Source organism: Carettochelys insculpta, chromosome 32 (genome assembly GCF_033958435.1).
Source record: "Carettochelys insculpta isolate YL-2023 chromosome 32, ASM3395843v1, whole genome shotgun sequence".
NCBI lineage: Eukaryota > Metazoa > Chordata > Testudines > Carettochelyidae > Carettochelys > Carettochelys insculpta.
In genome coordinates this window covers 12,295,093-12,322,305 of record NC_134168.1, presented here as the reverse complement: position 1 = coordinate 12,322,305, position 27,213 = coordinate 12,295,093, and the positions used below count along the sequence as shown (strand labels likewise).

Genomic DNA, 27,213 nt, shown 5'->3' with positions numbered 1-27,213 from the left:
GACCACGACCGCAGTTGCTTGGGTTTGGCCGCAGGCCCCTCCGCCTTGGGGAACTGCACCTCACTGCCCTTCAGCACACCTGGGTCTCGCAGGCCCCACTTCTTCCGGGGCCCCGGTCACTTACTGCTGGATGCTCCATCCTCGGGGTGCAGAACATCCCACTTCTGACACCAGTGTGATGGGGTTCTGGGGTCCCCCAGGCTCTGCACCCTGTCCGCAGGCAGGAGAGTCTTTCACTTAGCAGGAGAACAGCAGGTTTATTAGCCAACAGGACACAGCATCGTACAGAGGAGTCAGTGCAGCAGGCAGGGACAGCCAGTCCAATTCATGTTGGGGAGAGGAGGCCCCGAGGGGCCCCCAGAGATGGGGCCTGGCCCCCTCCTTGTTCTCTCTCTCCCTCAGCCCAGACTCACTGCTTCCAACTCCCAGTTCCAATTCAAACCCCTCAGGCTCCACCTCCTCCTTTGTCTGCAGTACAAAGGTGTTACCTGGTCGTCAAGGTTACCCTCAGCAGGAGCCCCACACCCTCTGTGAGCCACTCACACACACACAGGTATCCCCCACTTCATCACAACCAGCTTTGCCTCTGCCTCCGCGTGCAGAGGAATAGCCACAGGGGTGTAACCAGGCCAGGATTCTGCCCTCGCTAGTCCCTGGAAAGGCACACGGGCATAGTAACAATGAGGGAGCCCTGCTCGTCTATACAGTATCAAAACAAAAAGCTGTCAGGTCGCGCTTTAAAGATGAGCAAAATAGTTAATTAGGTGCCAACAATGCCCAGATGCTGTACACATTGGCCAGACTTCTAACTCCCTTAGGCAAAGGGTTAGTGGGCACAAAACAGACATGAAAACACTCCAGATCAACAAACCAGTTAGTCAACATTTTAATGGAATGGGGCGTTCTGTCAATGACCTAAAGGTATGTGTGTCACTGAAAAAAAGCTTTCGCAGTGCTACTCAAAGGGGAGCAGCCGAGCTGGCTTTTATATTCACATTCGGCACATTAACATGTGGTTTGAACTGGGATGGGAATTTTCTGAGTCACTACAGGGGCTTGTCTGCATATTTGGCTTAATCTAATTCTTGACCTTCCCCCCACCCCTCCACTCTCTGATTTGCTCACCTTGATCATTTTTTTTCTGATTTCTCCTCCTTGATTACTGTTTTTGGGTCACTGTGCCTTACACGTTGAGTCTGTTCTGGTCTGGCTGTGGGCTGAAGAAGTGGGTCTGTCCCACGAAAGCTCACCTCATTAATTATTTTGCAAGTCTTTAAAGTGCTACCTGACTGCTTTGTGTTTTGGCAAACCCACGAGACGAGACACCCAGCAGAACGCCCTGGTTAGATGGATTAGGGATTGGCCGGTTCTCACCCTGACTGCTGATACCGAGGAACTGGCAGAATCCCGAGGCACGAGCTGCAGTTGGTTTGCGGTTTGGGTTTCTCAGGTGCCCACAGACAGGCTGAAGTCCCGTTAGTCAGGTCCAGCCCTTCCCCCAGTCAAGCCGTTTTTCTCAGCTCTTTCCAGCAGCGCTCTCGTGTGGGCTGTGAAGAGGAGCTGAGGAGCTGAGTCCCTCCCTTTTAGAGCTTCAGCGCAGGGCAGGAACGCTTTGTTTCCACTCTTGATTCTCAGAGCGGTGGGGGGAAAAACACCGATTTCCTAACACGGCGCCCAGAGTTCTGGGATCTCCTCACCCGCCCTTGGAGACTCCCAGCTGCTGTTATTTACAGGCTCTGGGGAGTTCCCTGGAAGGCTCCCCCAGGGGACAGAAGTTTTTCTAAGGCCCATCATGTTCCCGAAAGGCTCATTATCCTCAATAAACCCTTCGAGAGAACAAGACCAAAAGCTGCTTCTCTGGTGGGTCTCCAGTGTGTGAGTCGGCAGCTTCACAAAACACAAGCCGCCCTGTGGCACCTCACAGACCAGCAGTGTTGTGGGTCAGAGAATGAGCTGGGGTCGGTAAGACCCACTTGTTCAGCGTTTCAGCTTTGCAGCGGACAGCACAAACCCAGGGCTGCTGTGGGGAGGCAGCGGAGGGGAAGGAGGTGAACATGGTGGGAGTCTCTTGTCCCTAACAGGCCCAGTGGAGGACGTCAGTCGTGTGAAGTGGGATGGGGCCATTCCTGCGGATCTGAAAGGTGGGGGAATTGCCCTTGTGAGGCGTAAGGGGATTGGCTGCGGCTACTCTGCAGCCCTAGTCCGAACTGGCTGTTTGCAAATCTCTCCTGTGGCAATCCCACGCCCACACGTTTCCCTTTGGGAAGGCAGCGCCCACACCTACTGGACGCGAACTCGCGGTTAAGGCCACCCGGAAGCAGTTCAGGCAGGGCCTCGAGGCAGCAGTTTCTTCCCATGGCTGCTGCTTGGGACCATCTGTGGCTCATGCTTAAAAGGACCCCCCTGGGCAGACCGGCCTCAGCTTTCCCTGCTCGCTTGCCCACCTCTCCGAGGCACACGAAAACATCGCCAGTGAGGGCTCCGGGTGCCCTGCCCCAGGACACCACATCACTCTGTGCCACAGAGCCAGAGCCGGCCCCGGCTGGGCTCCACCGTCTGCCACTACTGTGCTGGGCCAGGGAGCACTTTCCCCAGGCTGACTCCCACGCCCCGCAGCAAACCCGCCCTGTGCCTGTCAGGTGTCAGAGGGGCAGCCGTGTTAGTCTGGATCTGCAAAAGCAGCGAGGGGTCCTGTGGCACCTCACAGACGAACAGGAATGGATGAGCGTGAGCTTTCGTGGGCAAAGACCCACTTCGCCCTGTGCCGGTGTGTCAGACCCTATCCAGGGACCTGCGGGAGCTGAAACACCAGTTTGAAGCTGCCCACCAGGGAGCAGACCCCATACCCTGCCGCCGATGGCATCCAGACACCAGTGCGTGCTGGGGCACCAAGTCACCCTGGAGTGCTGGGGACACCAGCAGCGGCTTCACAACTTCCAGAGAGAGGCGCGATGGCCAGCTGCAGTCCCAGCTCCAGGGGGGTGAGGTGATGCTGGGTGGGCTAACTCAGGCCACAGGCCCAGGGTGGGTGGGCCATGGGCCCAGCCCAGAGGTGAACCAGAGGATGAAAGCCTCCTTCCCCAAGCTCTGCAAATGGCTCACTCCTCCCTATAGCGATGGGACACACCCCTGAGGTCGCCATCCCCATCCAGAAGTGCGTCGCCATCGCCCTGGGAAGCTCACCATGGCAGACAGCTACCGGTGCATGGAGAGCCAGTTTGGTGTGGGGAAGTTGACCGTTGGGGTACAGCTCATGTGGGTAGGGTGCTCCCAGGCCACCAGCACACAACAGGGCAGATATGGGATGGGCGTCCCTGCAGAACTGGGGGTGGTGATACCAGCCCCTGCTGCGGGGTGGGGCTCCCTCCATCTTGCCCCTGCTAAGCCCAGCAAGACCTGGGGGTGAGTGTGGGGGGCTGACCTATTGAAGGGGGAGGGGGTGAATGTCAGGGGACTGGCAGGTGCCCTGGTACCCTGGTGAGTCCTGCCTCATCCCTCCACCTGCAGGTGGTCAGGGCCATAAACAGCAACCTGCTGCACAGAGTCAGCCGCCTTGGCAGATGTGGACGCCATCAGTGGGGGATGTGGTGTTCTGGGCTTCCCCAGCTGTGTGGGGGTTGTACTGACAGACACACGTCCCCATCCATGCCCCAGACCACCAAGCGTTCAGCTACACCAGGTGCAAAAGATACTTCTGGGGAGGGAGCCCTGCAGGCCATGACCACTGACCACTGACCACCTAAATTTCAGGTGGTTGGGGAAGGCACGTGATGCCACATCTTCAGGAGCTCCAGCCTGTTCCAGAAGCTGCATGGTGGGATCTTCTTCCCTGCTGGCTCCATCAGGGTCAGGGATATAGACACGTCCATCTGCCTGGTGTGCGAACATGACCCACCTCTGCTGCCAAGGCTCATGAAGCCCAATACAGACCACCTTGACCCCTCACTGCAGAAGTTCAATACCAGGCTGGTCAGAGCCCATACGGCTGTCGAGGAGCCTTCGGCCACCTGAAGGGATGTTTCCCACGTCTCCTCAAACACCTGCACCTCAGGGAGTGCTGCCTCCCACAGGTGGTGGCTGCATGCTGTGTGCTGCAGGACTTGTGTGACTGGAGGGAAGGTTGAGGCCTCCTGGCCTGTGTGGGAGGCCCGGGCTTAGCAGCTGGCCAGGATCTGTGGGCAGCTGTGCACGGCGGCCATCTGTGAGGTCCATCAAGGGGTCACGCACATCCCGGAAGCCCTGAGGGGGAGCTTCACCCTGTGCGAGCAGTGACACACTCCGCTGGGCCTCCCCACTGGGGGTTCAGCTACACCGCTCCTCACCATGCCCCTGCCCTGCTGCCCCCACCACTCAATAAACAGATGTTTTGTGACAAGGAGCCGTGTCTTTATTTACAAGGGGGTCATGGAAACTGCACCAGCTCCAACGGGTCAGATTGCCTCAGATGTGGGGCCTCAGTGTCTCCAGCGGCAGGAGGGTGCGCAGGGGGACGCACTCTTGGGCTGCCAGACTGCAGTGGGTGCTGGAATAGGATGGAACTGGCATCCCTGGAGATCAGGGGGAGGAGGGTGAGCTGGTCCATGTGGGGTGGGGTCAGGGCTGTGCCGCTGGGACCTGGAATGTCCTTGGAATGGGGTCAGTGCTGCAGTTCCTGGGGAGAAGGGCTGGGCCAGGCTGTCGTCTGCAGCTCCACCCTGACCTCTTGGAAGGGAGGAGCCTGTTCACAGTTTGTGGGTAGGGTGGGCTTGTTGGTGGGAGGGGTGGGCCGGTCCCCAGGTTGAAGTGCAGGGGTGGGGAACCTCAGCCCCAGGTTTTGGATGCCCGGCTCCAGCCAGAGGTCCAGATGGGGAGAACATGGGGTCAGGGCTGGGCTGTGGTGCTCTGCCCAGGGCCAAGGGTAAGCCATGGGGAGCCTTTTCTGGCCCTGGCCCCAACTCTGGTGGGAGAGGGGGGCAATATGGGGGCAGGACCAAGCCAATGGATGGGCCCCACCCCAATGTGAGCCGTGGGACTGTCCCAGCTCCGGGGTGAACAGCTTCAGCTCTGGGTTGAGGGGGTGGCCCTGGCTCTGTAGTCGGGGCAGGGGATTGTGAGGGCCGGGCTTGGGCCGTGGTGCTGGGCATGGCTGAGGGGTGAGCCAGGAAGAGGCGCGATGGCCAGCTGCAGTCCCAGCCCCAGGGGGTGAGGTGATGCTGGGTGAGCTAACTCAGGCCACAGGCCCAGGGTGGGTGGCCCATGGGCCCAGCCCAGAGGTGAACCAAAGGCTCCAGGGGAGCTGCCCACAGATCTGGGGGAGGGGGAGCCATAGGGGCTGGGTAATGGCCTGAGCCTGGACCCAGGGAAAGGGGGGAGGGGCAGCAATGCCATCACCTCTGGGGTCGGGGCCACGGGGGCAGGGCTGGGGCGCAGCCATGAGCTCCCCAGAACTCCTGAGTGGGGAGAGGTTGCCACTCCAGCCAGCCCCACCTCTGGGGAGGGCTGTGACGGCTGGGGCTGGCCCCATGGCAGCCCCTCCCTGCCTTGCGCTCCAGCCCTCCTCCTGACGCTGGGGCTGGCTGCCCCCTGGAGCACCACGCGGCTGGGGCCAACCGCTCTCCCTCGGAGCTGGGCTGGGGGACCTGGGATGGCCTCAGTTCTGCTGCCCCCTGGGGATGGGCCTGCCCCCGGCTCACCTCACTGGTGTGGGGTCTGGCCCCACTGCAGCCTGGACTCTTCAGGTGGGGGATAAGGATGCTGCGTGATCCACCGCCCCCCCACCCCCCAGGGGTCTAACCAGCAGGTGCCAGACGAGAAAGGGGGTGGGGATCTGCCAAGCCTGTGAGCCCTGCACAAGTGTGATGGGTCTGTGCAGAAAATGTTTCGTCCCTTGAGTTAAATATACGAATCACAAAGCAGCTCTTGGCCCAAAGGAAGCTGCTGCCAGAGACCTCAGCTGTACCCCCTGCGTCTGTGCAGCGCGGGCAGCCCGGCCTCGGGGCAGAGCGGGTGGGTGGGGGCGCTCGGGGGGCAGCTCTCAGCCTGGATTCTCAGGCTGTAGGTGATGAGATCGACCGGGGAGCCCAGACTGTGTGGAAGACGGAGAGCAGGAGCTTTAGGGTGTCGCGTTCGGGTAGGACGTGAACAGCCACTTGGAGCCCCCAGAAATCTGGACCCACCCTGGGGGGAGAGGAGCAGGGAGAAAAGGCCTTTGCTTCCCTCCCGCTGCTGAGATTCTGGGGGTGCGGCCTCGTCCAGCACTCAACACAGCAGGGAAGAGAAGGAGGGGGAGTTAGACAAGGGGCAAGGTGGTTTGGCTTTTCTTTATTTCAGAGGAAGGGAAGTCAGTGGAGGAGGTTTAATGAGTGATGGGGATAAACTTTAGCAGCTTCGGCCTCCTTTGTTCTCCTGTGCAACCAGGGCGTTGTAGCAGGACGTTAGGTGAGGTGAGTGGGTTGCTCCACAAAAATCCTTTCCCACGTGATTCAATGCACATCCCCGTCCCTGGAACGACCAGAGGTACCTGAGCACATCCACATGGAACTACAGAAAAGCAACGGAGAGTCAGACACCAGATGTTTTGGAACATGTTGGGTCAGGCCCAGCCATGGTGTCACCGCCCTGCAAAGAGGGGAGTTAAACCAGGGAGTTTGTCCCATGTATCCCATGGGGGTGGATGGTTTTAATGAGGCCCTCTGGGAATTAATTAACAGCAACATTAATTGTGTTGTGTCCCAATGAAAACTCACTGCAACTTGCTCTGTTTTCAGGGGACATGACACAATTAATGTTGCTGTTAATTAATTCCCAGAGGGCCTCATTAAACCCATCCACCCCCCATGGGATACATGAGGGATGGCAAAGTTTAGTCCACTGAAATAGTTTGTTGTGTGTGGAAATCCCAGATTACCCAGTTACTGCAGACGGGTTTGCTCAAGGGCTGGGAACGTTCCCCTGGGCTTTACTGAGATGGATCCAGGGGCTTTTGCTGCTGTCTCAGTGCTGACAAAGGATGAATGGCAATTTGGTGGCTTTGGCACCTTTCCCACTGCACAGTGAGAAATACCCTGACTACGGCTCCAGGCCTAAGACCTGTGTGAGGTCAATGGGTGGAGAATTCTCGACTTCCAGTGGAGTCCGACCTGTTCCTCATCGTTCCTCCGTTTAACACCCAATAAGTTTCCACTGAGTAGGAATGAACATATGTAGAGTAGCTGGGGGAATTTCTGTGCATAGAGTGACTCGTCAGCTAACGAACACCACCAAAGGCCGTGCTAGTTAAACACTCCAGCGTATTCATTAATATCTGTCCTCTTCTGTGGAGAGACATTCGTGGTTCTTTCCAGCTGAGATTTTCCAACAAACCCTGTGGAATGAGAAGCTGAAGGGGCATTGAGACGTCATTCGGCGTCGCACTTGGAAATCCCACTCCAAGTGAATGGCTGGTGAAACAGTGCATTGCCAGAGGGCAAGGACAGGGGGTTGCTCTCTCCTGCGTGATCTTTGCCTGGACTCCTACAGTCTGAGGACAAGACGGGGCTGTGAGGTGATCCCGTCTGGAGAATCTCAGCTGGCGGTGCCTGAACCCACCCCAGCAAGCTGAGCTGCGGACGAGGACGCTTTGCGGGGAGATAACACGTCTCTCTGGGGTGTGTTACAGGAGCGTTCGCAGCTCCCAAGGCCAGAAAGGACAATTTCCACGGTGGGGCTGGATCCCGTACAGAGCACTGGCCAGAGAACGTCCCCCAGATGATTCCCTTTCGCCGTGGCTGCGCTCGGCCCTGCATTTCGGCAGGGGGATGCGAATGAGCCACTTCGGCACATGCACATGCAGGGAAAAACACACATACATACTTACACACAGACACACACACTCACACACACACACCCCTGTGCTCCCAGCACGGCCGTGGGGGTGGGGCCTAGAGGGGGCGGGGCTGCGTGGAGCCACACCCACGATCCCTCCCCTACCCCACGTATCTGGCCCCAGCCCAGAGCCGGGTGTGGCCCTTCCTCCCCCGCCTGCACCAACGGCTGCACCAACCAACCACCCCGGCTGCACCAACGGCTCCAGGAGCTGCAGGGATGGGGGGATGAAACCACACAGGTGCGGGGGGTGCGGTTTGGGCCATGAGTTCCGGTCGGAGGTGGGGGGGTGGTTTGGGGCGTGAGTTCCATCGGGGGGGTGGGGGCGGTGTGTGGCGTAAGTTCTGGCGGGGAACAGTTGGGGCGTGAGTGCTTCCCCTGCCCCAAAGAAATCATGGGGCGGGGGGTGGTTTGAGGCGTGAGTTCCGGTGTGGGGGGCAGTGTGGGACGTGAGCGCTGCCCCCGCCCCTAGGAAATCAGCCCTGCGCACACACTCACATGAGCAGCTTTTGAAGCAAAACCCCCGTGGGGCTCGTCTCAGCTGGGAAACAGGTTCTGCCCACTGAGTTCGTCGCTGTCAGTCTCTCAGGTGCCACCGGACCACTCGCTGCCCCGTCTGAGTCCTTCCGCCCAGCTCGCAGGATGGAGCCGCAGGAGTCAGGAGAATCTGAGCCCAGATCCCCACCCGGCCCCGAGAGCGGCAGCAGCTCCACACACATCTCAGGTGCCAGCTCAGAGCTGTCTCGGGGATTTGAGCACCCGCTTCCATTTCCTGTTAATAACAGGTGCCCAAACCACCTAGGTCACTTGGACAATCTCTGCCTCAGTCACTCTCCCCAGATTCAGGGGCGCACAGTGGGGCTTAAAGCCACCGGTTCCCTCCCTCCCCAGCGTGTGGTGACAGGGGGGACGTGGGCCTTCATCGCTCCACCCTGTCCAAGGCCAGGGCCCTAGCAGGGGTGGCCCTGGCAACCCCTGTGGTCAGTGGGAATCTGGCCCTGTGATGTGGGCAGTGGGTCTGGCAGTGAGGACTCCTGGGTTCTGCTCTCATCTCTGGCAGAGCAGTGGGGTGTAATGGTTAGAGCAGGTGGGAGTGGGAGTCAGAGCTCCTGGGCTCTCAGCACGGCTCTGAGACAAGAGTCTGAGCATCAGGGAACTGCAGCCATGAGCCCTGGGGGTTGTCCCTGCTGCGACTCTGGCGTGTCTTCCTGGGACAAATGAGTCCTCCTTGTAGGCAAAACAGGTCAAATAATTTACCAGGAGAGCGAATCTCAGAATGATTTTAATTCAGAAAATACAGGTGAAGATGAGGATGACGATGATGCAACTTCGTATGAACCGATTCTCTGAGTGACTTTTGTTTGTTGCAGCCTGAGGCAGTGTTGTTTTCCTCTGGGGAATACGGCAAGAAATTTGGCCTGAGGGACTTGGTCCCAGAAGCCAGTGAATGTAATAAACACACCTGTTTCCTTCAGCACGTCCAGCACCAGCAGCAGCTGGGAGATGGACCTGCCCATCCTGCACAAGGTAGGGAAAAGGAGCATTCAGCCCCCAGCCATCCTCCCACTGCAGCCCTCGGTGTTGTGCCCCACTCTGCAACGGGAGCCAAATCACCTCACTGGTTCCTTCATCTGAATTTTCCTTATGTGTGTGGAGAACCTGAGTGTCTGTCTGTCTGTCTGTCTGAACCTTTCCTTCAGAATTTACCTAATGTAGCTCTCTTGGGTGAGGCCAAGCGCTGGATTTCAGGGCGTGGGGGTCACTGGCACTAGGTGAAGTTCTGCTCCCCTCATTCCACAGCCCAGCAGAGTGACAGATGAGCCCCACACCTCCTCCCCCCAACGCCTCATTCTTTTTGTTGTTGTGCTGTTGGTGTTTCTTCTTCTCACAGGTCTCGTCTTTTCTCCACTCTGCTCCCCAGACTTCCTCCTCCTCCTCCTCCTCACCACCGTTATTACCCACTGACTCTGAGTGTAACTGTTGTTTCGTAAGTTGAACAGTAACAGAGAGACGGCCGTGTTAGTCTAAATCCCATCAGAACAAAAAAGCAGTCCGGTAGCGCTAATAAATTATTTTGTTAGTCTTTAAAGTGCTACTGTGCTGCTTTTTTGTTTTGTTTCGTAAGGTGTGTGCTGGTTATGAATTTGAGAACAGTCGTTTGAGTGGGCTCCATCTGATCTCTTCTCATGAGAATATCCACTCCTGAATATGACCACGGCACACGCTCCACAGGTGAAGCCCAATAATTTAGAGGTGGTCTCTCTCAGCTAAATTTATCTGAGCCCTTTCGTTACACAATAGCTGTGTCTACACGTGCATGCTACTTCGAAGTAGTGGCACCAACTTCGAAATAGCGCCCGTCGCGGCTACACGCGTCGGGCGCTATTTCGAAGTTAACTTTGACGTTAGGCGGCGAGACGTCAAAGTCGCTAACCTCATGAGGGGATCGGAATAGCGCCCTACTTCGACGTTCAACGTCGAAGTAGGGACCGTGTAGTCGTTGCGCGTCCCACAACGTCGAAATTGCTGGGTCCTCCATGGCGGCCATCAGCTGGGGGGTTGAGAGATGCTCTCTCTCCAGCCCCTGCGGGGCTCTATGGTCACCGTGGGCAGCAGCCCTTAGCCCACGGCTTCTGGCTGCTTCTGCGGCAGCTGGGGATCTATGCTGCAGGCACAGGGTCTGCAACCAGTTGTCAGCTCTGTGTATCTTGTGTTGTTTAGTGCAACTGTGTCTGGGAGGGGCCCTTTAAGGGAGCGGCTTGCTGTTGAGTCTGCCCTGTCACCCTGTCTGCAGCTGTGCCTGGCACCCTTATTTCGATGTGTGCTACTTTGGCGTGCAGACGTACCCTCGCAGCGCCTATTTCGATGTGCTGCCGCGCAACGTCGAAGTTGAACATCGACGTTGTCAGCCCTGGAGGACATGTAGACGTTATTCATCGAAATAGCCTATTTCGATGTTGCTACATCGAAATAAGCTATTTCGATGTTGGCTGCACGTGTAGACGTAGCCAATGTGTGCTTTGTTAATTTATTGCATGGTCTCCTGTTTCTAAAGGGACTGTCTAGGTGAGCTGAAGAGCACTGAAATTACCACTGAGCTTTCAATGACAGGAATCTTCCGGGCCTTATTCTCAGTGGTGAGTAAATCGTAGAATGCCAGGGCTGGAAGAGAACCCAGGAAGTCATTGAGTCCAGCCCCCTGCCAAAAGTAGGATCACCACAACTAAATCATCCCAGCCAGGACTTTGTCAAGCTGGGACTAAAGAACTTCTTGATATGGAGGTTCCATCGACGCTCTAGGAAATGCATTTCTGGGCTTCCCCACCCTGATTCCTAATATTCAACCTAGACTCCTTGTTCTACCATCTGTCACTACTGAGAACAGCCTCTCTCCACCCTCTTTAGAGCCCCTCTTCAGGAAGTTGAAGGCTGCTATCAAATCCCCCCTCACTATTCCCTTCTGTAAACTAAATAAGCCCAAATAATGAAATAATTCCGTCCAAATGGCAGCCAAGACATAAAAACATAAACCAAAATCCATTCTGGAAAAAGAAGTAATCTATGTGGATGTTTTCCATACATAAACACTGAGAAAACATTTTGTGTTGGACGTTTGAGTTCATATGGACTCTTGTGAACTGTAATTTGGGTTTTTGCTGCTTCAACTTTTCATATTGATTCAGTGTGAAAACACACACTGGCATTTCCCACAGGATGCAAATTCCATTTCTCAGCCAGCTCTGCATTTAGTGCCATGGTCGTGCTGAGGAAAGTCCTTCGTAATGTCAGTGAAGGTTCCCCAAAGGAGCTCTTTAGAGAGACACAAGAATTCTCACCGCTTCTGTATGTTTAGAAAATATCATTCACAGCTGTTTGAAAAGGTTCTGTGATGTGCACTGGGCGTAGCTCAGCCCCACCCTTTCCTTTGCTCCTGTGATTTCATGTTCTCTCTTTGTTCTCTTGGAGAGCGTGTGTCATTGAGAGTCAGAAGAACACAGTCTCCAGTTCTGGGCGTTCCCACTCAGTGTGTCTCTTCTGTCACTCTGGTTCCCACTTATGAGCTCACTATTATTTGCTGCAGTCCTGTGAGAGCCCCATACTGAGGAAGTTAAGGGCAGGCAAAATCCACTTGCTGTGTCTCGTTTTTAATTCAACTCTGTCATTTCACGGTCACACCTGCGATTATGAAGTTCCTTTTCAACTAATGAGCCTTAAGTAAAATGTGTAGGAAATGTCTCCTGCATCGTAGGATCTTTCTTGTAAAATTGCTTGTGTTGCCATCATAGGAGAAAGCTTCAGAACTGGTGTAACTCAGAGACTCCCAGGATTATAGACCATCAGAACTGGGAGGGACCTTGAGAGGTCGTTGCGTCCAGTCCCCTGCACTGCACAGACCGTCCCTGATAGATATCTGTCTAACCTGCTCTTAAACATCCCCAGGGATGGAGATTCCACAGCCCCTCTTGGCAATTTACTCCAGCGTTTAACCACCCTGACAGCTGGGTAATTTTTCCCAATGTCCAACCTAAACCTCCCTTGCTTCAGTTCAAACCCATTGCTCCTTGTCCTCAGTACAGCTCCTTTTGCACCCCTGGCGTTGTTACAATTGACACCATGTAAGGAGCTGGACCTGGGTCTCGTCTCTCATGTTGACACAAACCAATGTATTGCAGAACTGGCTGTGAGGGAGGCAGGAATGATTTGGGTCGTTCACTAACACTGAAGGAAGAATAACGCTGTGCAGGGCAAAAAGGCCAAAGTCCCCCACTGCTTTCAGATTCCAGGGGGCTTCTCCATCGGAAAATGGTTTCCAGTGTGTTTCGGCTCCGCAGTGTCCGTTTGCTGGTGTGAGGTGTCACTGCAGGGGAATCCGGGCACTGGTGTGATTATTTGTATCATTAACATACGAGTGAGAGGAGAATGTGCCCTCGTTTGATAAATCGTATTTGGGAACTCGGCTGCGGTGACACTTTCACCCGCAGACTCTGCACTGACCCCCACACCGCGCCCTTCATCTGGCACCCTCCACCCACTGCCCTGAGCTTCCCCAACCCTCCTGGACCCTGCACATACTCCATCACACCCCGGCAAGGACCCCCCCACCCAAACACCTGCCCTAACGCCCCCCCAACCCTCTGTCCTGAGCCCCCTCCCCTCACTCCATCCCCCTCCACCTTTGCCCTGAGACCCCCACAGCAAACCCTGCTGTGACATCTGCACCTCCAGCTCCTGCCCTCATCCCCGACCCTCCCACCCCCCAAACTCTCTGCCTGATCCATCCCTGCCCTCACAGGCCCTTCCCTGTCGATAACCATCTCCCTGGTGTACAACCACCCAGCACATCCCACCTCCGGCCCTGAGTCCCCCCAACTCCCTGACTTCTGCACCCCCATCTCCTGCCCTTAACCACCACACACAACTAGGACTCCCCTGTGGCTCCCTGCCCGCACTGCAGCACCTCTGCCCTCAGCCCTGGTCCCCCAGCCCTCCCAGCTCCCCGTCTCCATCCTCCTCCACAACCCACCTCTTCCTCTCCACCCTCCCATGCCCCAACACTCCTTCACCTCCAGCCTTCAGACCCCTGCCTCCACCCCCACTGACATGTCTTACACAGCCCATGGGGAGCCCCCCAAGGGCCAGGAATGGCCATACAAGAGTACCTAAAACACGCAGCCATTACCTTCACTCCCAGGCTGCATCAGGGTGATCCACAGCAACGGGCTCAACCTACCGCACCATTCCTTCTCACCACGCCTTTCAGACCAGCGAGACAGCAGAGACGCAGAGCAGGAAATGCACTTTCCCACTGGAAGTGACACAACTTACACAGCGCCACAATCACTGAGGGAATTAGACCCCCGTCAGGTCCAGCTCCATCCCATTCACACAGAACGGCCCCATCGAGAGCTGTTGGAAATGCAACAAACACAACACGGACTGGAAACCCAGAGACAGAGACAAGCGGCTCTTCCATCAGACGGAAGTGAATAATGAAGAGCTAGTTCCAATGACAGTGAGGAGCCCAGAGAAACCTGACTTCAAAGAGACAGAACTAGACAGTCAACCCCTCGAGCACATGAACCAAATGTCCCTGACTCTGCTTCAAGCCCTGAGCAAGGCCGGGTCAGTTGCTGTTATTTACAGAGAAATTTCCGCAGGTGTTAGTCAGAAGGGTCCCAACAGGAAGGAAACCAGGACAAATGTTTTAATTTGCAGTCACATTTCTGATGTGCATCAGACCTGGTCTCTTTGTCCCCCTACAGATGACCTATTCCGAGGGCGACCCTGGAGTGAACCAGACCATCTCCGATGTGTTTGTCCTGGTGGGGTTCTTGTACCTTAATGAGCTGCAAATCCTTCTGTTTGTGGTGCTTCTGGTCATCTACCTGCTCACCCTGATGGGGAACCTGCTCGTTATCCTGCTGATAAAGCTGAACTCCTCCCTCCACACCCCCATGTATTTCTTCCTGGTGAACCTGTCTGCCTCGGAAATCTGCTTCACCAGCAGTGTGGTCCCCCAGCTGCTGGCCCACCTCCTGGTGGAGGAAAAGACCATCTCCATTGCAGCTTGTGCAGCGGGGAGGTACGTTTTCTCCATCATGGGCCTCACGGAATGCTGCCTCCTCGTAGCCATGGCCTACGACCGCTACGTGGCCATATGTCACCCCCTGCACTACACAACCATCATGAGCAACCAGGTGTGTGCTCTGCTCGCGGGGGCTGCATGGGCTATTAGCTTCTTGGTGGAAGTTCCTCTGAACACGTGGCTCTTCAACCTGCCCTTCTGTGGCTCCAACCGCATCCCCCACTTCTTCTGCGACATCCTACCAGTGTTGAAAATAGCATGTGCCGACACATCGCAGATTAAAGCTGTAGGTCCCATGGTGTCAGTTCTGTTCAACCTGTGCCCTTTCCTATTGATACTCCTGTCCTACATCCGCATTATCTCCACCATCCTCAAGCTGCCATCGGCGGAGGGAAGGCGTAAAGCCTTCTCCACCTGCTCCTCCCACCTCACTGTGGTGACTGTGTTCTATGGAACGGCCCTCATCACCTACCTGGTGCCCAACACTGGCTCCACTACAGAGAGTGACCTATTCATTTCCCTATTGAACATCGTCGTTTCACCAGTGTTGAACCCCATAATTTACACTCTGAGGAACAAAGAGGTGAAAGGAGCCTTGAGAAAAACTGTACAGAAGAACAGCTTTTCTCACCACTGGAGAAACTAGAGAACGAAAAGTCAAGTTAGTCAAAATTGGGTGGTGGGGGTCCTGGTGAAGGGAAATTCATAAACATTTTATTGAATTTTCACAGCGACTCTCAATATTTTTGTTCTTTTCCTCTAGGGAAAATGGGAGAGAAACTTTTGTTGCAATATTAGCCCAAAATTTCAAATGTCTACGTTTTTGTATCTTAGTCTGTACCTTCCTAAACAGAACGTCCTGTGGCACCTAATAGACTAAGAGGTGCCAGAGGACTTTTCATTTTATATATATATGTTAAATATGAAAGGCAGAACAGGTTCCCCAGATTTATAATTCACTGGGGGACAAAATCCCCAAAGGAACAGAAAAGCCGTCAAGCAGCACTTTAGAGACTTACAAAATAATTTCTTAGGTGAGGTTTTGTGGGACAGACCCACTTCTTCAGCCCAGAGCCAGACCAGAACAGCTGGTACACCTCTGCCAGCCACGTCCTTCCCAGGTCAGATTTTGTGCAAATCTTTCCCTTCCTGCCCCTTGCTCCTGATGATGCCATGTGGGATGCTGACAGGGAGAGGTGTGAGGGTGTCCCGACACTGAGGTCATGTGCTTCAGAAGGAGGCAAAAAGGGGTTGACTGTCCGAGCAGATCCACCGGCAATGTATGAGAAGCAAGAGGACGGCCAAGCACAGGGTGGGCCCATTGCTCAGTGAGGAGGGAGGAACAATATCAAGAACACTGGAAATGACACTGTGCCAAGAAAGAAACCAGAGCAAGTAATTCAGGAATTTACCTGCAAACATCTGAAAGACAATAAGGGGCTGGGGAACAGAGCATGGATTAGAGAAGTGCAAGTCATGTCCAACCAATCGGACGGCTTTCTGTGACAGGATAACAAGGCTGTGAACAATGGAGAAAGGGTGGATGTGATGTACCTAGATTTTAGGAAGGCATTTGATATGGTCGAGCATGTCCTTCTTATCAATAAACAAGGCGAATGCAACTGAGATGGGGCTGCTGTAAGGTGGGTGCATAACTGGCTGTACAGCCGTTCTCAGAGAGTCGTTATTGATGGGTCACAGCCCTGCTGGAAGGGCAGAAGAAGGGGGGCTCTGCAGGGGTCTGTTTTGGGACAGGCTCTGTTCAGTATCTTCGGCGATGTGGATCTCGGCGTGGAGAGTGCGCTGCTTACGTCTGTAGGTGATACCAAGCTGGGAGGGAGAACAGGGTCGTAATTCAGAATGATCTGGGCACACTGGAGAAACGGCCTGAGGTCAATGGGGTGAAGCTGAATAAGGCCAAGTGCAAAGTGCTCCCCTGAGGAAGGCCCAATCCGTGTCACACCCAGCCGGGGAAGTGGCTGTCGAGGGAGGAGTCCTGCAGAAAGGGATCTGGGCTCAGAGCGGAGCACAAGCTCCAGAGGAGTCAACAGGGTGAGACTGTTGCCAGAAGCGCCAACCTGCTTGTGGGCGGCACTGCCGGGTGTTGGGAGCCAGCCAGGAGCAGCAATTTCTTCCCCCCGCTCTGCGCTGAGCAGCCTCCGTGGGGCTTGTGCCCAGGGCTGGCCCCACATTTGCAGAAGGCTGTGGAGAAGGGGGAGCAGGTGCGGAGAAGAGCACAAGGCTGGTGGAAGGGGCAGAGAACATGAGCTGTGGGGGAGCCGGCCAGACTGTAGCCAGACAGAGTCTCCCCCTTACAAGCCAGCTTGCTCGTTGCCCCCCCCCCCCACTGAGGAGCACACAGGGCACGGAAACGGCTGCTGACAGCACAGTCTTTGCTGCCCTCATTGAGGCCCAGATATGCTGGCTTATCGTGACCCTGAGAAGCAGAAAGTACAGCTAGAAGGCTAACAGGCCAGACTGTCAACATGAGGGGGGGGGACCCTCAGAAATCACCCCAGCTGGCATTGATCAATATGATGCACACACACAATCACCCAGAAGGGGACGTGCCCCGCCCGCACAAAAGAATGTCCTGTACTCCTAAATTGTTTATCTCGTCTTACAAGTGCAAACTAAGTAGAAATGCCCTTGTAACAAACTGGCGTCACAAAGACAGACCAGTATGATCTGGCACCATAGATAAGAAAGAGAATATGTAACCCAAAAGGGGTATAAAAGATGAGTCCAGCAGAACTCTAATTTTGAGTGCATTCAACCAACTTCCTGCTGGTCGGGTCAGGTGATTGCCTCCCGAGGTCCACAACTGGGGACGCCCAACCTCGTATTCTTCTTTCCGCAGAATTGAGTGACCGATCCAGCTTGGCTACGCTGGTATCGAGAGACGCAGAGAGGGTAAGATACACCCATGCTAGGTCTCTGACTTTTTTTTGTGCACAGCTAAAGAATTAGAGCTCTGTAACTAGATGTCATTGTGCCAAGATATCATTGTGTTAGATGGTAACAGATATCTTTGTATTGGATCGTAAGGTAACTTGTTAACACCTGTACTTTGCTAGCATATAAGAAGTAAACAATAGCCTTTTGTAACCGCACGCTTATAACTGTAGCTTAATAAACTTGTAACTAGTTAAGCTCTGAGCCTAATCATTTTGTTAACCCTTTTGTCACTGCAACACAGCCGGCACAACAAAAGAACTTTAACCGTTTGGTTACTACAGCCTGGCGGTGGGTGAGTGTGCTAGGAGCTGCCTGCTCTAACAGTAAAAAACTGGGTTGCTTAGGACCCAGGGGAGTACCTCACCGCACATTACCTGGCCACCGGCTAACAAAGACTAAAGGAGAAATTGCTGTCGGCGAAGCAAATCACAATCCTCAGCTCAATGGAGAAACAGAATACAGAAGAGTTATTTACTTCTTCCCATGGCACAAGGACTAGCCGGTGACCAAATGACATCAGCACGAATCAGATTTACAACAACCCAAAGAAGTGTTTTTTCACGTGGCACAAAGTCAGCCTGAGGAAAGTTCCTAAAGTTACTAACGACGCCTCTTGTGGGCAAATCCCCAGAGCTCCACAGCAACAACTTTTGTGATCGTTCCTCGAAAAGCTCCAGGGGATTTCAGCGTCTCGTCACGCCCAGCACCAGGCTTAGTGAACACTTAACGGGGAGATTTATGAGGCTCTCACCTCTTTGGAACTGGGTTGTCTTCGTCTGCTGGCCAGGACGGCAATGATCAGCTCGGACGCCCCAGGACGCCCTCGATGGTTGGGAGGCAGCCGGCTCTGAGCTCACAGCCACGGCCAGTCGCAGCAGGTACGGACTTTTCCTTCGCACAGTGTGCGGTGCGACGGTGGGGACTGGTTATTAGCATTAAGATGAGAGCTGCTCAGGGCTGCACTGCTCAGGAAAGAACAGCCTTAGCCGGGGAGGTAGCATCTGGCACTCACAGAGCGAGTGCTCCTCCAAAGGGATCTCCAGATGTTACCTGGAGTTCCCAGAGCAGTCTCAGCAGATAGGGGAAGGACAAACCACGGATGCTTTGCTCCCAGGATGGTCCAAGGTCTTTGTGCCTCTGGCTCTCCCACATCAGGTCTGCAGGACTCAGCTAAGAGATGCCGGGGCAAGGTGGTGGTGTGAATGAAACCGAGAAAGAGCGATGGGAGGTATCTGGGGCTGCAGATGAAACCAGAGTGAGATTGCCCGGGCGGCTGCTTGCTTGTCGAGAAGGTTACCCGTCTGTAGCTGTCTCGTAGCTTTACTCTGGAATTGCAAAGCCCCAGAATTTCAGTGGGAGCCGGACACTGAACACCCTTTGTCTGCTGGGACCTGCCAGCCCCCAGTGTCCAAAAGCCACCTGTCCAACAAGGGCTGAGGAGCATCCTGTACTATCCCTGTGAGTGTCTCTCTGCTGCTCATAGGCTGGCACCTGGATGGAGCTTTAGGGGTCTCCTCCAGCAGCTGACCCAACAGCTGTGGGTGCTTAGCTCAGCCCAGAGGTGCTCAGGCTTTTACATCCAGCTGTCTGCAGCTGAGTCCTTGGGCGTGGCTTCAGCCTCCACTCCTGAGAAGCTGCAGTGAGTTCGGCAGCCTCTGAGGTTAACAGGAAAGTGGTGAGCAATGTCCTGTCCGCTTTCACTGCCTTTGTGCCAAGGAGATCCACCTCCTCGCCCTTGTACCTGAGTGCTTCACGGTCGTCAGGGGAATGGCCCTCAGAGCCTTCCTAGCAAGGCAGGGAGCTGCAGCATCGCCCTGTTTCACAAAGGGAAAGTGAGTCGCAGTCCGTGGTTCTTAAAGGGCCCTGGAGAGGTCAGGAGTGAGAGGATCGAGGGGAATTGGTCATCTACCTCATTATTCTCCTTGGAAGAGCACACACCAGGAGGGGGGGTGAATTGTTTATGGGCACAAAAGGCTCCAGCTACACTACAGTTGCGTAGACAAAACTGGGGTTTTGTTGGGTGTCGTTGACAAACCCTGTGAAGCGTCTATGTACAAAATGTGTTAAAAAGCCTTGTAGATGCTCTGGGGGCGGGGGAGGGGGGCGGTTTGTTGACAGATCGGATTGAAAGATCGAGCTGCTTTCACGTGCAGACACAATCTGTGGGTAGAAGTTTTGTCAGGACACCTCTTCCAGCAGTAACTGCTGTCAACAGGTGATTCTAGTGTCGACGTAGCCAAGTTGTCTCTGGTGGGACAAAAACTGTATCTTGGTCTCTGCAGCCCAAGGTCAGTGGCTTTCCCACAAAACCGTTCTCCTGAGTTTCTCACAGCAACTTCACCCTCTTCTCTGGAGCTGACATTTTTCTACAGAAACAATTGACTGTGCAAGTACGAAATTCTGTCAACAAATTGTGGATGACAAGATCTGTCTTTAGTCATTTTTTTATAAAAGTGATCTGAAATGTTAAGAGCAAAATATTTCTTTCATGGAATCCTGGGTCAAAATTTTCAATCTTTACATTTTCAAGTAGCCAAAAAATGAAATAAAATTAATCTTAAAAATTAAAATTATTTTCTCAACTTCTCATTCATTTTTCTCCCCTTTCTTTCCTCACCCCTCTTATTTTTCGAATGAGCAAACTTAAAACCAGGAGAAAATGCCTGGGAGTGTCTGGAGAGTATCCAAAAAAATAAAAATAAAAAACCCCTTCAATTCAGGTCTTTTTTCCAAAGACTGAATCAAAAGCAATACGTCGTTAATAATGGGAAGATTTTGCTAAAAGATTTTGCTCAAGAGTTTCAAAATTTTCACGGACATTAAGCGTCTACATCCTCTGGGTGTTTTAAATATTTTCTCCATCTTAAAAAGGTTTCCAGCGTGTTTCGGCTCCCCAATGTCCGTTTGCTGGTGTGAGGTGTCACTGCAGGGGAATCCGGGCACTGGTGTGATTATTCGTATCATTAACAAACGAGTGAGGGGAGAATGTGCCCTCGTTTGAGAAATCGTATTTGGGAACTTGGCTGCGGTGACACTTTCACCCCCAGACTCTGCACCGACCCCCACACCGCACCCTCCGTCTGGCACCCTCCACCCCCTGCCCTGAGCTGCCCCGACCCTCTTGGACCCTGCACATACTCCATCACACCTCAGCAAGGACCCCTCCAACCCAAACACCTGCCCTAACGCCCCCACAAACCCTCTGTCCTGAGCCCCCTCCCCTTACTCCATCCTCCTCCCCCTTTGCCCTGAGATCCCCCACAGCAAACCCTGCTGTGACATCTGCACCTCCAGCTCCTGCCCTCACCCCCGACCCTCCCACCCCCGAAACCCTCTGCCCTGACCCCTCCCTGCCCTCACAGGCTCTTCCCTGTCGGTAATCATCTCCCTGGTGTACAACCACCCAGCACTTCCCACCCCCTGCCCTGTGTCCCCCCAACCCCCTGACTTCTGCACCCCCATCCCCTGCCCTTAACCACCACATGCAATAAGGCCTCCCCCACAGCCCCCTGCCCTCACTGCAGCACCCTCTGCCCCCTGCCCTGGTCGCCCAATCCTTCCATCTTCTGCTCCTCCTCCTCCACCACCCATCTCTACCGCTCCACTGTCCCAAGCCCCAAGAGTCCCTCGTCCCCAGCCTTCAGCAACCCACCTCCACCCCCCTGACATATCTTACACAGCCCATGGGGAGCCCCCCAAGTGCTGGGGGTGCCCATACAAGTGTACGTAGAAGACATAGCTGTTACTATCACCCCTGGGCTGCGCCAGGCTCATCTACAACAATGGACTCAACCTACCGCACCATTCCTTCTCACCACGCCTTTCAGCCCAGCGAGACAGCAGAGAGTCAGAGCAGGAAATGCACTTTCCCACTGGAAGTGACACAACTTACACAGCGCCACATTCACTGAGGGAATTAGACCCCCGTCACGTCCAGCTCCATCCCATTCACACAGAACGGCCCAATAAAGAGCTGTTGGAAATGCAACAAACACAACATGGACTGGAAACACAGAGACAGAGACAAGCGGCCCTTCCATCAGATGAAAATGAAGAACTCTGGGAAACTCACCTTCATATGGACAGGAGAAGACAGTGAAAATCTTAACCTAGTGACAGGGAGGAGCCCAGAGAAACCTGACTTCAAGGAGACAGAACCAGACAGACAACCCCTTGAGTGCACAAACCAAATGTCCCTGACTCTACTGAAAGCCCTGAGCAAGGCCGGGTCAGTTGCTGTTATTTACAGAGACATTTCCGCAGGTGTTAGTCAGAAGGGTCCCAACAGGAAGGAAAACAGGACAAATGTTTTAATTTGCAGTCACATTTCTGATCTGCCTCAGCCCCGGTCTCTTTATCCCCCTGCAGATGACGTCTTCTGAGGGTGACCTTGGAGGGAACCAGACCATCGTCGATGTGTTCATCCTGGTGGGGTTCTCGTACCTTAACGAGCTGCAAATCCTTCTGTTTGTGCTGCTTCTGGTCATCTACCTGCTCACCCTGATGGGGAACCTACTCATTATCCTGCTGATAAAGCTGAGCCCCTCCCTCCACACCCCCATGTATTTCTTCCTGGTGAACCTATCTGCATCGGAAATCTGCTTCACCAGCAGTGTGGTCCCTCAGCTGCTGGCTCACCTCCTGGTGGAGGAAAAGACCATCTCCATTGCAGCTTGTGCAGCGGGGACGTACGTCAATGCCCTCATGGGCCTCACAGAATGCTGGCTCCTCGCAGCCATGGCCTACGACCGCTACGTGGCCATATGTCACCCCCTGCACTACACAACCATCATGAGCGGCCGGGCATGTGCTCTGCTCGCGGGGGCTTCATGGGCTGCTGGCATCTCGGTGGGAGTTCCTCTGAACATGTGGCTTTTCAGCCTGCCATTCTGTGGCTCCAACTGCATCCTCCACTTCTTCTGTGATGCTCCACCATTGTTGAAAATGGCATGTGCCGACACATCAATGATTAAGGCTGTAGGCCGTATGGTGGCAGTTCTGTTCAACCTGGGCCCTTTCCTGTTGATACTCCTGTCCTACATCCGCATTATCTCCACCATCCTCAAGCTGCCATCGGCGGAGGGAAGGCGTAAAGCTTTCTCCACCTGCTTCTCCCACCTCACCGTGGTGACTGTGTTCTATGGAACGGCCCTCATCACCTACCTGGTACCCAACACTGGCTCCACTACAGAGAGTGACCTATTGATTTCCCTATTGAACATAATTGTCTCACCAGTGTTGAACCCCATAATTTACACTTTGAGGAACAAAGAGGTGAAAGGAGCCTTGAGAAAAACTTTACAGAAGAGCAGCTTTTCTCACCACTGGAGAAACTAGAGACTGAGAATTCGAGTGAGTCAAAATTGGGTGGTGGGGGTCCTGGTGAAGGGAAATTTATAAATATTTTACTGAATTTCTCACAACGGCTCTCAATATTTTTTTCGTTTCCTCTCAGGAAAATGGAAGAGAAACTTTTGTTGACAAATTACCCCAAAATTTTAAATTTCTACTCTCTTTTTGCATGTGAGAGGTATCCGTCTTAGTCTGTACCTTCAAAACCAAGACGTCCTGTGGCACCTTATCGACTATCTTCTCTTTTTATATGTTTTTTACATTTGAAAGGCAGAATGATTTCCCCGCATTTATAATTCATTGGGGAAAAAAACCCCAAAGGAACAGATTTAATCAAAGTATCTTCCTGATTTTTGACCTTCAGAATTGGAGATGTGAAAGGAAAACAAAGCTTCCAAGGAGAGGCGTTTCATTCCAGGTCCACCTCCGCCGGCCGTGTCCTTCCCAGGTCAGACTGTGCAAAGCTCTTTTCCTTACCACCCCTTTCTTCAGACAATGCCCTGTGGGATGCTGACAGGGAGAGGTGTGAGGGAGTCCTGAAACTGAGGTTGTGTGAGGCAGAAGGAGGCGAAGAGATGTTGGTTGTACCGTCAGGCCAGCCAGCAATACATGAGAAGCAAGAGAAAGGCCAAGCGCAGGGTAGGCCTGTTGCTCAGTGAGGAGCGAGGAACAACATCAGGAACACTGGAAATGACAAAGCTGGTTCAGGACCTCTTTGTTCTGGTCTTCACCAAGACGTCTGATGGAGAAATGCCGGACGTGGTGAGTCCTAGTGGGGAGGGGGTGAGATCAGAAGATAAAATGAAAAAGGAACACGTGAAAAATTACTTAGGGAAGTTAGATGTCTGTGAGTCACGAGGACCTGTTGAAATCCCTCTTAGAATAGTCACGGAGCTGATAGAGGAAGTATCTGAGCCTTTAGCTGTCATCTTTGGAAAGTCAGGAGAGATTCCAGGAGACTGGAAAAGAGGAAATAAAGTGCCCATCTCTACAAAGGGAAATAAGAACAACCCAGGAAATTACAGACCAGTCAGTTTAACTTCTGTGCCAGGAAAGATAATGGAGCAAGTAATTAAGGAATCGATCTGCAAACATCTTAAAGAAGAAAAGGAGCTGGGTAACAGCCAGCATGGATGTGTAAAGTACAAATCATGTCCAGCCAATCGGATAGCTTTCTGCCATGAGATAACAAGGCTTGTGGAGAAGGGGAGGATGTGGTGTACCTGTGTTTTAGTAAGGCATTTAGTAAGGCAAATAAAACTGAGATGTGGCTGCTGTAAGGTGGGTGCGTAACTGGCTATACAGCCGTTCTCAGAGAGTCGCTATTAATGGGTCACAGCCCTGCTGGAAGGGCAGAACAAGGGGGGCTCTGCAGGGGTCTGTTTTGGGACAGGCTCTGCTCAGTATCTTCGGCGATGTGGATCTGGGCGTGGAGAGTGCGCTGCTTACGTCTGCTTACGTCTGTAGGTGATACCAAGCTGGGAGGGAGAACAGGGTCGTAACTCAGAATGATCTGGGCACACTGGAGAAACGGCCTGAGGTCAATGGGGTGATGCTGAATAAGGCCAAGTGCAAAGTGCTCCCCTGAGGAAGGGCCAATCCGTGTCACACCCAGCCGGGGAAGTGGCTGTCGAGGGAGGAGACCTGCAGAAAGGGATCTGGGCTCAGAGCGGAGCACAAGCTCCAGAGGAGTCAACAGGGTGAGACTGTTGCCAGAAGCGCCAACCTGCTTGTGGGCGGCACTGCCGGGTGTTGGGAGCCAGCCAGGAGCAGCAATTCCTTCCCCCCGCTCTGCAGGAGATGGGGGAGGGCAGAGAGGGGCTGGGGGAGGGGCAGAGCCAGAGGTGGTGCTCGGCAGCACTCGGGACGGGCACTGCCCCTTGGGCTCCTGCCAACATTTCAATTGCTAAATGGGAGGTCCCCATGTGCCCCTCTGGGGGCCACCTGCACCCCTTCCCCGCCCCCTCAGGCAGCAGGGCTGGGACATGGGGCAGGATGGGGATGGGTGCTGGGGAGGCAGAGCTGAGAGAGGAACTCGGGTCAGGGGCAGAGAGGAGCTCGATTTAGGGGGCAGATGGCGCCGTGGGGCTGAGGGTGATGTGGGGCAGGAGGTGCTATGGGGCAGAAGGCGCCGTGGGGCAGGGCTGGGGGAACTCGGCCGGCTCTGGAGCAGGTTCCCATCCCCACAGAGTCTCTGCGCCCCAGGGCCGACATCGCAGCCGGGGTGTTCTGCCGCCGGGGCCCTGAGGTCGGTGGCACCGGAGAAGTCCCCGCCCGCCATGGGGAGAAGGGCCACGCCAGCCCAGCCGGGCAGGGGCACCTCTGTGCCAGGACTGGAGCTGTGCCCTGGCTGTGGAAGCCATTTCTGTCACCGGTGTGTAGAGCGGCACCGACCCTGGGGCTGGGGGGCCAAGTGAGGGGTCTGATGAAAACTGGAGATGCCCTGAAGCTGTGTGTGACTTGTGTGTCGGTGCCGTGGTCATGTGAGAAGTTACACAGATTGGCTCTGTAGCTGTGTTAGAAATGTCTGAGTGTTGAGAGTCACACTAGGAGGTGTGACACACACGCGCGCGCACACACACACACACACACACAGAACCAGGCTGCTGGGCTAGACACCAGGCTCAGGCGTCGAATACACATCTCAGGGATGTGGGGCTTGTCGTCGACACCAGCCCAAGGGGTCAGGTGGCCTGGGCTGAGCAATGGGGTTGAAATCGGATGCCCAGATGTCCATCCCAGCTGCCATGTGACTGGACTGGGCCGTGCTGGGGAAACCAGCCACCGAGGGCAGTTTCCCACAGCGGCTCACCGGGGTCGGGTGACTCTGTGCCTCCAGTGCCTGTGGGAAGGAGAAAGGACGTTTCCCTCCCCGTGGAAAGCTGTCAGATGCCCTGGCGGTGACCACCTCGCTCCCAGTTTGGGTTCCGGTTCCAGTATTCCAGCGCCCAGTTCTCCAGCCTGCAGGAACTAAGCCAGTGTCCCCAGGGCTCCCGCCCCGTGGGGGGTGTTCAGAGACTTTCAGGACATCAGCACAGGACGTGGCTGGCTGCATCAGTGGCCGTGGGGGACGTCTGGAATGCGCCACCTGCACTCACTCTCTGCCCGGGTCTGTCTGTCGGTGTTAACACACCTGTACACGTGGATGCTGAAGGCCAGGCCCAGCGTGCTGGTTGGGTGAGAGCCAAGCCTGGATTGACCTGGGGCTGCGGCTGGACCCTTTGGGGCCGGAAGAAGCTGGGTGCAGCTGGTGACCCAGGTTTCAATGACCTCTCCCCCGAGCAGGGGCTGTCGGTCGGGTGGGTGGAGCAGCTGGAGAATCTGGGGGTTTGCCTGTGGGGCTTGTGGCTGCCGGAGGGGCTGGCAGAGGTACTTTTGTGGAACAAGCCGGCTGCTCCGCTGTCCCTCCACACCTCCCTCCTGTGTAACTAATTCACTTCCCGCAGGTCTCGGCCTCCACCAAGACCTGTCCGACCCGACACCCGCTGAGTGGGTCTGTCCAGCTGAGAGCCCAGGCAGCTGACAAGGGATCTGAGGGGCGTTTAGCAAAGGGCAAAAGGTGCAGAAACACGTGGCTGGAGGAGTGGGATTCCCCCATTCCCACTTTCCACCCGCTGCTGGCGCTGTGCAGTGGGGTCGCTCCGCCTGCGGGTCTGGGGACTCGCCTGGTTCCCGTTCCCATGGCAGGACCTGCTGTCAGGGCAGTTCAGTCCCTAGAGCGAAGGGAGCAGCCACAGTTCTGCTCTGTAAAACCAGATCAATGGTTTCGTTCCTTCTAAACACTTCCTGTCCCACACTGGGTTTGTTCTAACAGTACCAGAGAGAAAGCCGTGCTCGTCTATTTAATGGCAATATTTAATGGTAACTTTAATGGTAGGCTTTGGGTGTACAAACTTCTCAAATGCCTCTGCAAAATATCCTGATACTGCCTGAGTCCATCACTTCTGCCTGTCTTCCTGCTCTTTCCAAATGGGCGATAAGCTCATTCTCACAGGCTGTGTCTATGAGACAGCCTCACCTGAAAACAGGCTGTATCAGCATGTGGCTCTGTCTCACTGGTGCCACATGCTAAAATAAAGCCCTATGTCAAGGCATCCCTGTACTCCTCCTGCAATAACGTGTTCAGGGATGTCGGAATAGCACGTCCGCTCCCTCCAAAAGCGTTTCAAGCCAATGAATGCGCTTCTTAGACCTGGGCAGCTTTTTTGGTATATGTGTCAGGCCTGCCCCCCACTCTGACACTCTGATGGCAGAAATTGGGGTCCCACAAAACCTTACAAAATAACTTTCCTGCAATGCTCTTCTTAAAAAAAAAACAAAAAAAACCCACTCCCCAATGTCACAGATGTCCTGTCCCTGGGCTGTAGCTGCCACCACCTAAGTGGAAAGAAAAATCCCTTAACCCAGGAAGACGCACTTGGGATGGCTTCACGTGGGGGTTCCTCTCATTCTCAACCTTCCTTTCAGAGAGAGTT

General features: G+C 54.4%; 1 protein-coding gene across 1 annotated transcript; it reads left to right on the top strand.

The window, feature by feature from the left end:
* Positions 1 to 14,240: 14,240 nt before the first annotated feature.
* Positions 14,241 to 21,768, top strand: LOC142004970 (olfactory receptor 10A4-like). The gene is made up of 2 exons (XM_074982643.1): positions 14,241 to 14,931; positions 21,755 to 21,768. Exons 1-2 carry the CDS (start codon positions 14,241 to 14,243, stop codon positions 21,766 to 21,768), a joined length of 705 nt encoding a protein of 234 aa, XP_074838744.1.
* The last annotated feature ends 5,445 nt before the right edge of the window (positions 21,769 to 27,213 follow it).